The following is a 12089-nucleotide window of genomic DNA, read 5'->3' as shown; positions in this document are numbered from 1 at the left end:
TACATGGGTAAGGGTGAGAGGTCTACATGGCATGCAGGTGGTAGCAATTACTTTAGTTCAGCTCAGGTTTTTAACCTTCAGTGCATATTTTCCAGTGCTGCCTCTTTCCTCTCAGCACCAGGCAGATCACTATGAACACCATGAGAGGATAAGGACATGTCATACTGATGAAAAGCAGAAATTTTAGAAAAAACCTGGATTCAAATTCCAGCTCTGCCCCTTGATGAAATGTGGGAGTTGGAGCCAGTTACTTAACCTCTATGTACTTCAGTTTACTCATCTGTACAACAGAAAGAATAGCATCATTGTGATCATGAGTAATTAAGATAAGTGAATAAATGAGATTAGGAAGCATGGAACAGGTGGCTTCATAGGCAAAAAAGGGCTTATTAAAACACACAATTATTATTATGAATTAAAAGGTATTTATGATGACTTTTACACATTCTAAAGATTACAACTGAAACCTTAAAAGGGACATCTGGGTGGTTCAGTGGTTGAGCATCTACCTTCAGCTCAGTGCGTGATCCCAGAGTCCTGACATCGAGTCCCACATCAGACTCCTCATGGGGAGCCTGCTTCTCCCTCTATCTATGTCTCTGCCTCTCACTCTGTGTCTCATGAGTAAATAAGTAAAATCCTTAAAAAAAAAGAGAGAGAAACCTTAAAAATTGTTATATTTCAACAAGCAAAATTTCTTTTATATCACATATATCTGGAATCAAATCATTCCATTAAATTCAGGTGTTTACATAGTTCCCTTATATTTCTTTTGAAATAAGACAGAATGTAAACAAATTACAAAGAATGTGTTTTAAGTTATGCTAACCTCATGCTCAATAAGAATTCAAATGTGAAAATAAGAGAATGGCAAATATGGGTAAGTAGCAAGTAGGGCATCTCTGAGAATTTTCCAGTTAGAGAAAACCACATGCATGTCCTTAATTGATTTGTGGCTTATTCTTTTACCACATTCATTGAGACCACAGTCAAAATGGAAATATATTCTTAAATCAACATTAACCATAGTTATTAGGTAATTTAATTGTGCTTTTAAAGTCTACCTTCATAGTAGCACCTAGATCACAAACCCTTTTAGATGAAGAACCAGTAATAATGAATGAATGACTATAACTTTTGGACTATTTTTATATAAAACTGTATATTACAAAGTTTTCAAATTTCTTATTTCTATTTCTGGTTTTGGTGTGCTTATAATACATAACGGATGTTTGCTGAAGGGAGTCAGCATGATTTATATGCCTCTGAAGTTACCCATGCACCTCACACTAGTTATATTTATTTTTTTTAAGATTTTATTTATTCATGAGAGACACAGAGAGAGAGGCAGAAACATAGGCAGAGGCAGAAGCAGGCTCCCTGCAGGGAGCTCAATGTGGGACTCAATTCCAGAACCCCGCTGAGCCATCCAGGCATCCCACACTAGTTATATTTAATAGATTTTCAGTAAACACTGCCAATTTATAGTGATAATGGTGAATAGTGTTTTCCATTTACTTAGCCACTCATTCAACAAATATTTATTTAACATCCACTATGTTCCAAGCACTGCTACTTTAGACATTGCGGCTACAACAATGGACAAAGCAGATAAAGTCCCAACCTTCATGGAGCACACATTCTGGTAGAAGCAAATAAATATATAATATGCCCTATGGTGATAAATGTTTAGAAGAAAAATAAAGCAAAATGGGTTGTTAGGAAGTGCTAGAGGTAGGAGTGGGATTTTTTTTTTTTTTTTTTTTTTTTTTTTTTTTTTTTTTAAGGAAGATGAAGATGAGGAAAGCCTAAGAAGGTGACTTTTCTCCTCTCTGGAGAAAAAGCATTCTAGAGGTATGCAAAGACTCTGAAGCAGAATCTTGCTTGTCCTGTTCAAAGAACAACAAGGAGATCAGTGATGATTGGTATAGGTGAGGCAGAAAGAGATTGAAGATGAGATCAGAGAGTCTGGAGGAGGGAGAGATTTAGAAGACACTATAAGGTCACATAGAGCCATTGAAGGATTCTGACTTTGATCTGTGAGTGAAATGACAGGTTTTGAGCAGAAGAGTGACATGATCAAGGTGCATGTGAAAAGGATTACTCTGGCTACTTGTGAGCAACTGTAGGAGGGCAAAAATGGAAGCTAGATCACCAGTTAGGAAGTTCTTATACTAACCAGAGGAAAGATGATATGGCTTGACCCAGCATTCCAAAGTGGGTAGTGATAAGAGGTCAAATCCGATAGGTTTTGCTGATTAATGTTGTTTAAGACATGGTAGGGAGGAATCTGGGAGGACTCCAGTGACTATCACCTAAATAATATGAAGATGTATTTGCCATTTACTGATAAGGGGAATACAAATGTAGGGAAAGGAAACACAGGGTGTTTGGTTTTGAACACGTTAGCTTTGAGATAACTTTTGGATGTCTAAGAGGAAGTGCTGAATAAGATGTTAGATACATGGTAGCTATGAACAGAAATGTCTAGACTCAAGATAGATAAACTAGGGAGTTTTACAGTATAAATTTGGATCATATCTTTTAGGTAATGACTATAGATTGAGATAAAAGGAGACCCTAGTATAAAGCTAATAGGAAGTAAACACTTCTTATTTACTGGAAATGAAGAGGCATCAGTTAATGAGCCTGAGAAAAAGCATCCAGGAAGGTAGGAGGAGAATCGAAAGGGAGTGGTGTCCTCAAAGCCAAAAAAAGGAAGTGAAAAGCTTAATTAAGTGCTCCCAATAAGGAAGATAAAGACTGAGAAGAAACCATTGGATTTGGTCATGGGGAATTGATCAGTGACACTGATAAGACCTGTCTCAGTGGACAGCAAAAATTTGACTAAACTAGATTTTAAAAAGATGAGAGGGGAAGTAGAGACAGAAAGTATAGACGACTCTTGAGTTTTGCCATAAAGAGGAGCAAAGAAATAGGGTAGTGGAGAGGGGAAGTGTATTTTTCAAGAGGGCAAATGCTGTAACATGTTTGAAAGCTGGTAGGAATGATCCAATAAAGATAGAAAAAGTGATCATGCAGAAAAGAGAGAGAAAAATTGTTGGAACAATGTTATCCAGGAGGCAGGAGGAGTAAGATCTAGCACACGAAGTGGAGGGTTGGCCTCAGGGCCTCAGGGAACTACAACTATTGTAGTTCATCCACAATAGTAGAATGGAAGACCAAGTATATGGGTACAGATGTCAGTGCATCAGTAGTTGGGGGAAGCTTATGGTTTTTCTGATTGCTCCTATTTTCTCAGTGAAATTAGAAAGTCATCAATAGAGAATGAGGAGGGAGAAAGTACGTTGGAAACTAGAAATGAGAGAAGAAGTAATAAAATAATTATCGGCTTAGTGGAGGAGTAACTTGGGCAGTGATATGTAGCAGGATACTGGGTGGCTATCTGGACCCAAATGGGATTAATGGTCATGAATATAAAGTAACATCAAGTTAGTAAGTTTGTGTTTGTCCCCAGCCACCATCAGCTTTCCTAGTTCAGGCATAGAATTGGTGGGGAAATGGATTTAAAAATATGAACTGCTTATTAAGTCCTAAAGGAATTACTGAAATATAACATCTGGCCTTAAAAATATTTGGAGTCATGCCTAAGAACGCTTTCTGGTTATTAGGAATATGCATATGGAGGAGAAGAAGAAATGGTAAAAACAAGCCAGCCTTCTGAATTGACAGAAGGCAACTGATCCTAGGAGATCTAAAATGATATCTAATCGAAAAATAATTGCTCTACTAGTCTTTCACAGTGCCTGAAAATTCTATCATTGGTGTTATTCTAATAAGTTTATGATGTCACAGAGATGATACCTAGCCACCAAAAAAAAAAAAAATCTCTAGAGTTAAACATAGTAATAAGAAAACACAAAATGCTAAATAAATATTTGGTAAATTGTCTTGAATGGAATAGAATGAGAGGCCATCATGCATTCATTTTTACTCAACAAGTATTTATTGAGTAGAAGACATTTCAACAGACATTGCAAGAGTTTCCAGGATAAAGAAAGAACATATTTACATGAAGCTGTTTGTGGGTAATAGACAATAGTAGGTAGATATTTATTAGCAGAGTTTCTTCTTCTTTGGTTTTTCCTATCACCACTTATTGACACATAGCAAAATACAGAGAGGAGGGGAGGTTGTGTCACCACAAAGATACTAAGGGAAAGAAAGCTCTTGAAGCAACACAGGTACAATATTCCTCTATTTTACAACTTCAACCCAACACCAGAAGGAAGTCCTGATGACCCCTAGGCTGCAATAGAGGGAATGCTACCTTTCTGCCACTAGTGGAACAAGTGGGTGGACTGGGGTAAAATACCTCTCCGTATATATGATTTTACTGGAAAACAGAAACACATGAATTGGAAGTGAAACCTTGCAAATGCTGATCTCTATACCTATCTGCCAAAGTGGAAAATACCCTAAGAACCAAGGATCTAGAATGACCTTTTTAAATTACCTCAACCATAAAATTCATAAGTCAGCTGTTTCCTGGGGGGAAAGATCTTATTGATAGTTAGAAAATTAACTTTCTTTTCTCTAATTTTTTTCAACTCATTGGTGTGTTTTTAATTAATTGTAAGATGAATAGATGTTTAGTCTCTTTTCCAATTTGTGCTTATTTATAAGAGCTCATTTTTTGAATTTGCTACAGGAGAACATTCATTTTTATGCTAATCCTTCATATCTTTTAGGTCTTTCTAAAATATAACATTCCATTAATCTGGACTTAGTAAAGAATTTGGGTTAGGCTTGTCTGAGTTTGACTGTAATTTACTGTTGGATTTCAGAAAATATGGTAAAAAAAAGTTTTTCTAAGAGGTAAGACTTTGTATTATTATTATTTAGACTGTGAGGGGACAATGCAGGAAATGTTTATTTCTACTTATCAGAATAACCACTCAATAAATATTAATTGAGCAGTTACAATGTATCCCATTCTAGGAGCAAGTGATGTATCAGTGAACAAAACAAAAATTCTTGCCCATATTGAGTTAACATTTCTAGTCTGAATGAATGAGTTTACTATTGACATATGCACAACAGCTAAAAAATTAGTCTTACTTGTATTTTCTTAGTTTTTTTCCCCCAGGAAGGTCTTACTTTTAGAGCACATCTGACATCTCTTTCTAGATTTTCATCTGTCTAAAATTACTGTCACTTGAAAATAATGTAAGTAAAATTGTTTACAATATCCTGTAAATGATCATTTTTAACGGCCTTATATTAATCTACTCACCCAAATCAGGTTTGATGTAAGAACAAATCACAGCCTAGGATGTCAGCTTTGAGTGTCACCATTATACTCTGCCTTTTTGTTGTTTTTAAGCATTTCCTATTTGCAAGTCATTTTTTATAGTTTGTGTTCTCATAAACTTTGGAACATCCAGTATAGTATTACTTATCTTCATTTCCCAAGTTATGTAAGGAAACATAAGGCTTAGTCACAGGAACTTTTCCAAGATCATAAAGCTAGAAATTATGGCAGATACTGTTAAATGACAGTACTGGATTCTATCAACATTGCTCTTCTCTTAGGTTCCCATCCAGAGTAGACAAACATGTAACCCAAGTTCCAGTCAATGAGATGCAAATGGAAGGCCATGGGAGGACGTTTCTTTTCCTTCACTACTTTTCCTGCCTGAGACTTGGATGAGAAGCCTAGAGGTGCAGCTTCTGAGGATTAAGGCCAACACACTAAAGCTTATAGAAGAGAAAGGCAGAAAAACCTTTGAGATGTCAGTGAGTAATCATGCCAACTCTGTAATTCTTACCACTATGGATTGACATAAATAAAGCCCCATCTGTTTAAGTCACTGCACTTTGGTTTTCTGATATTTGCATCATAAAAGACATCCAACTGATAAATCTCAGAACTGGAAATCAAAAGTAAAACTCAAAAACCCCCATTTTTTCCAATGGATAGTTCTGAAAGCATGCTTTTTTAATAAGTGTATTCTTAACACTTTCAAGGTGACTTTTTGAGTACTGAGAACAATCTCAATACTCATAACTACTACAGATATTTCTCACTTTATAAGCTAGATATATTTCTTAAAAGAAGCCATTTGTAAATAATTTAAACATTTGTAACTGAACACATTGATGGATTTTAAAAGAAATCTATAATAAATAGTTAAGATATTTGGAGAACATTTTTTATGATACTAAATAGGAAATCAGGTGGTGGTTGGCAAGTTTTTGTTCAACAAATACATCTTTTCAAATTGTGGTATGTCTGTTCTAAATTTACAATGCAATTTTATTGTCAGGAACCTGAGAAGGCAAATAAGTAGGACCTGAAAGAATTAACTCATACCCACTAGGTTAACTAATAAGATAATAATAAGTGTTGGAAAGAATTTGGAGAATTTATAATCTTCATATACTCCTAGTGGGAATATAAAATGGTGCAGTTGTTTTAGAAAACAGTATGGCAGTTCCTCAAAAATTTGAATAGAATTAATGTATGACCAAGCAATTCTCTTCCAAAGTATATACCCAAGAGAAATGAAAACCTGTGTCTACCCAAAATCTTGCACATGAATATCCCAGAAGCATTACTCATAATAGCCAAAAAGAGGAAACAACCCAAGTGTCCATCAACTAATTAATGGATAAAGTAAATGTGATATATTCATATAATGGAGCATTATTTGGCCATAAAAAAGGAATGAAGTACTTATATATGCTAGACTACAGATAAAGAACCTTGAAATCCTTGTACTAAGTGAAAGAGCCAGTTACAAAAGACCACGTGTTGTATGACTACTTTTATATGAAGTGTCCAGAGTAGGCAAATCCCCAGAGGATGCCTCCAGATGAGAAAGTTGAGGGAAATGGAATGACTACCAATGGATACACTGTTTCCTTTTGGCATGAGAAAATATTCTAAAATTGTGATGATGGTTGCATAACTCTGTAAATATACTAAAGCCATTGAATGCTATACTTTAAATGAGGTGAATTGTACAGTTTGTGAATTATACTCTATAAAGCTGTTATATTAAAAAAAAAAAAAAAGCAACCAGAAAAGATCAGTGGGCCCATGAGGTAGTAAAAGTTCCAGGAAATAGCAAAAATCCTTAAGGCTCTATACTTTCTCTGTCAATCTGGCACTATCTAGCTTTTCTGTGAACTTGCACTATGAAGGCTACTCCCATACTGCCTTCATTTTCAAATTCCTAAAGCTGACTTTACAAAGGAGATTCTTAAGTTTTCTTGTCCTCTTTTCATCTTTAAAGGACTACTTTGCCTTAGAGGCAAAGGGTAGAGGTTAAACCTTATGCCTGTGTTAGAACCCTGGCTCTCTTACCATCTTAGCTAAGTGACTTGGGAGAGATAATATGAGCACTGTAAAATGGGGACAGTAATAATAGTTCACAAAGTGAAGCTGAGGATTGAAGATGTAGTATGGAGTGCACCTGACAATACAACCTATGCCTAATCTCAGTGTTTCCATCATCTTTTTGATCCTGACCTTGCCTCTGTTTAACCCCTGCTTAGAATGAAAGGTGTGAGCTTCTTGCCCACGGCATGTAGCTGGTAACTGTTGGCTTAGCAGTGTATTAATAAAATCTGTCCAGGTTTTACACAGAATTTCTTGAATGAAGAGGTGTTACTTTTCATGTTTCACTTAATTAAAATTATTCTGAGTATGCCACAAGTGGAGAAAGAGAGCAAAATTGGAAGATTATTCTCCTCTACTGTGATGAGACCTGGTTATTGTCTTTCAAACATGCCCTGTGATCTGGTTTCCACAGAAAGCGTCACAGAAAATACTAAATTGTGAAGAAGGCAGGCCATCCCAAGTTCAAATACTGCTTTTCCCTCTCTTAGCTATGTGACCCTGGAAGCATCCCCTAACCCCACTGAGCCTCAAACAGTTTGTTTACAAAAATCAGAAAAATAATCATATGTACCTCACAAGGCTGTGTGAAGAATTAAATGAGTAGCACATATAAAGCTTTTGGCTAAATGTTTGGCAAATAGTAAGGGTCCCATAAATGCTTTTTAAAAAATGAATAGTTTGGGAAACTTTTTTGAGAGTTACAAACAGAAAAAAGTATACTTCAAATACTCATTGAAGGCATTCCTTAAAAAAAAAAAAAAAGCACTGGGTGTCATATATATGTTATATGTTAGCAAATCAAACTTCCATAAAAGTATATAAAATAAAAATTAAAAAATTAAAAATAAATAAATAAACTAACCTAAATGGGAAACATGGGTGGGTGACCAACTCAGTCCAGTTTGCTCATACCTTTTTTTTAATTGTTTTATTTCCATCTTTAATACTAACAGAGGATTTCAAAACAGACCAACAGATGTGGATATAGTTTAAATGTAACAAAGAAAGAATTCAGCTATGGACACTAGAGGGAAAGGGATTTTTTCATATCAACTTTTTCCTATTTTGCAGTTTCTAAATTAGTACACACGTTTTCCCAATTTAATTTAGTACAATGTAGTACAACTTTTATGATCAACCATTTGTCCATAAGCATAAAACTTTAGAGATTTTGGTTGCATGGTCATCTTGGCTCCTGAAGTCTTATTATTTATTGTAAGAATGTAATGAAAGAGTATTTCCTCAAAGTCCTCCTAGACACCAGGTAGAAAATTATCACTTTCACTCAGTTATTACTTTCAGTTTTAAAATTGAAAGTCCTGTGTCCTGGTAACTTAGTCTCAAACAAACTACGAAAGATGGTCAGCCTGTACAGACATCAAATTTAAGATTTGGAGAACATTATTAGCAACTAACAGCTTCCATGAATTTAGTGCTAATGGTGGACCTGGCACTGTGCTACATGCTTTAAAAGCCAAATTTGACTTAAATAATTAGAATGAAACTGTGCATTAGGTTCTATTCTTATACCCATTTTAAAGACAAAATAAAGGTAATTTGGAGAGGTTGACCAAGTTGCCTAAACCCTAGAAAGAGGATAGAGCTGGGATTAAAACAAAGGTCCTTTAAAAACTGTTGTGTGTTATATTGCCATTAGGTCCCTGCCCCCAGGTACATACTAATGAATTAAAGGGCAGAAAGTTTATAGAACACATTGTCACAGAAGGTGAAAATATTAATGGCCCAAAAAAGGTTTCGGTGGCTTCACTGACGATAATTAGGGAATTGGTACATTTAATGTTTACGTGTACATTTAATGTTTACGTGTACATTTAATGTTTACGACTTATTTTTTGGATCTCTGCTGGAGCAGAACACTAGCTGGACTGGAGTAGAATTGCTCATGTTAAACTGTTGAAGGAACCTACCTCTTCACATACACCACATACTTTGTGTCTATGTAGGTAGGCTTCCCAGAATTCCAGGTACAAGTCATGTTGCCTGAATATTCATAAATGACACAGGTTACCTTGTCAGGAACATCTGGTGGATCTGCAACAAAATGTTATCACTTAGGAGCCACCATATAAACATAAAGCTCTTTATAAAGTAGTTAGTTGAAAAACTTTCCATTTTATTTAGGAAACCAGCCCTAACAGCACTCAGTACCTCCCTCATTCCATCCCTACCACCTCACCTTACAACCTACTTTGCCATTAAGCATCTCTACTCTCCTTTGTAATACTTTACTGTATTCTCCATTTCTCTTGGGATATTAATATGATCAAGTTTCTCCCTTCAGAAGAAAAAAACCTTACTCCTCAAATTCTCACTCCTCAGCTACCACCGTATCTCCTCTTCTTAACAGCTGAACTAAGAATCCTATGTTATTCTAGTTTTTTATTTTATCTCCTATTTGCTCTTGAACTCCAGACAATTAAGATTCGGACCACAGAGATCCTTGAGTGGAGCAGCGGTTTGGCACCTGCCTTTGGCCCGGGGTGCGATCCTGGAGACCCGGGATCGAATCCCACATCGGGCTCCCGGTGCATGGAGCCTGCTTCTCCCTCTGCCTGTGTCTCTGCCTCTCTCTCTCTCTCTCTCTCTCTCTCTCTCTGTGACTATCATAAATAAATAAAAGTTAAATAAATAAAGATTGGTTGTTAGACTTAAAAAAAAAAAGATTCGGACCACAATTCTACCAAAACTATTATTGATAAGGTCATTAATGACTTTCTAATGAACCAATTCTAAGATATCTGTGCAATCCCCACTGAACTTGACTTGTGCAGCATTTGCTATTTTGGTCACTTTCCCCTTGAAACCTTTGCATTTTGGCTCTTGTGAAAGGATTCCCCAAAGTGTTCTTTCACTCTGGCATACTATTTCCTCTTCTGGCACCTATTTCACTACTCACTTTAAAGTTTGGTGCTCATACATACAATGGAATATTACACATCCTTAAAGAGAAAGGGAATTCTGATACATGCTATAACATTGATGAAAATAGAATGATGGTTGCCAAGACAGTGGGGGAGGGGGAAGGGGGGAAATGAGCATTGTTTAATGGGTTCAGAGTTCCAATTTTGAAGATGAAAATAAATCTGGAAATGGGTGATGGTGATAGTTGCACAATAGTATGAATGTACTTAAATGCCTCAGAACTGTACACTTAAGAATAAAATATAGCTTTGCGCAGTGGCAGTATAATAGCCAATGAGGTTTATCCGAGGTGCGACTATTGCTAATAGTTGAAATACATGTTTTATGTTATATATATTTTACCACAATAAAAAAATGATTAAAAAATTTTGGCATTGGGGCACCTGGGTGGCCTAGTTGGTTAAGTGTCTGGCTCTTGATTTCGGCTCAGGTCATGATCTCAGGGTTGTGAGATCAAGCCCCACATTGGGCTCCGTACTGCTGAGCATGGAGCCTGCTTAAGATTCTCTTTCCCTTTCCCTCTGCTCCTCCCCCACTCACAATCTCTCTTAAAAAAATTAATATTCACAGAATTCTATTTCAAGTTTCTCTTTCTCCCTTCCTGCATCCCCTTTAGCTCTTTTTCTCAGTGACCATAAATAATGAGAACATTATTTAGTTTTTGTTTGTTAGCATCTTTCCCTTTTGAGAACTGATATCTCCCTCCTTCCCAACCTCATCCCCACTCTATCCCTACCCCAAGGGCTGTCACTCAGGAGGCTTCACTCAGAAGTATATCCTTGACAGAGGCTAACTAATCAGAATATTTCTCTTGGGAATGAACACACGACTCAAAAATGAACCAACCAGAATTTTCCAAGGGACTTTTCGGGAGCCATTGTAAACAAGGTACTTTCTTCTCCCCTGAAACAGCGGTCTCTGACTAACATGTGAGCCATTAGCTGCTAGTGGCCATATTGCATTTAAGAATGAAGACAACACGGGGTGGGGGGCATATATTCCAAAAGATGGGAAAAGATGGGAGTTCTGATGATATTTTTGTGATCTCTGAAGTCTATGAAACACCGAAACTATAGAATGACATCTAAAATTTTCAGTTACATCACCCAATAATAAATGACCAAGATCAAGATAAAAGTATAGAAATATAGAGTGTTTATCATGTCACTTTTCAGGTATGGCTCTCTCAACTTGTCCCTACATGCACAGCAAATAACAAGAAAAATGGAAGAATGGGGGTTCAAAAAGAATAAAGTGTATACATCTGTGTATGTGAAGTTATACCTAAGATTTATCTTTTTTTTTTTTTTTAAAGTAGGCTCCATGCCCAGCATGAAGCCCACCTGGAGCTTGAACTCACCACCCTGAGATCAATACCTGAGCTGAGATCAAGAGTCAGTTGACTAACCAACTGAGCACCCAAGCACTCTTAAATATTTATCTTAAATACAAATATATTCCTGCACTTCACTTGCAAATCATCCACCAAGAATCTTACTTGTAAAATAAAAATAAATATGTGAAAAAGTTTTCTCATTGCAAATTGAAACAGTAATAGATATCGTTTAGACCTATAAAATTGGCAAGGATTTTGAAATATAGTAAACCACAGTGTTAGAATGGATTCAGGGAAATCCTCTAATACCCCTGTTGGTGAGAGTACAAACTGGTAAAACCTTTATGGAGAACACTTTACATATCACAGTTTTGGGGGGTTTTGTTTTTTGTTTTCATTTTTTAAAGGTTTTATTTATTCATGAGCTACACAGAAAGAGAG

General features: G+C 36.1%; 1 protein-coding gene, 2 long non-coding RNA genes and 1 other non-coding gene across 6 annotated transcripts in view; 3 read left to right on the top strand and 1 right to left on the bottom strand.

Moving 5' to 3' along the window:
- The window catches only part of LOC140630470 (uncharacterized), a 38231-nt gene extending 32399 nt beyond the window's left edge, over nt 1-5832 (top strand). The window contains exon 3 of the long non-coding RNA XR_012028234.1: nt 5557-5832. This is a non-coding gene — a long non-coding RNA (uncharacterized lncRNA). The remainder of the gene's footprint in view (nt 1-5556) is intronic.
- Nucleotides 1-12089, top strand: part of LOC140630474 (uncharacterized) — a 137368-nt gene that overhangs the window by 79310 nt on the left and 45969 nt on the right. The window lies entirely within an intron of this gene.
- IL23R (interleukin 23 receptor) overlaps nt 1-12089 on the bottom strand; it is a 65596-nt gene that overhangs the window by 43640 nt on the left and 9867 nt on the right. The window contains exon 4 of the mRNA XM_072820752.1: nt 9298-9421. Coding sequence (XP_072676853.1) covers nt 9298-9421 — 124 coding nt within the window. The remainder of the gene's footprint in view (nt 1-9297; nt 9422-12089) is intronic.
- LOC140631343 (U4 spliceosomal RNA) lies at nt 10557-10698 on the top strand. The gene has a single exon (XR_012028971.1). It is a non-coding gene; the product is annotated as a U4 spliceosomal RNA (small nuclear RNA).

The sequence above is a fragment of the Canis lupus genome, chromosome 3 (assembly GCF_048164855.1).
Source record: "Canis lupus baileyi chromosome 3, mCanLup2.hap1, whole genome shotgun sequence".
NCBI classification, from domain to species: domain Eukaryota; kingdom Metazoa; phylum Chordata; class Mammalia; order Carnivora; family Canidae; genus Canis; species Canis lupus.
Note: the sequence above shows the minus strand (reverse complement) of the source record. Positions and strands in the feature narration are given on the sequence as shown.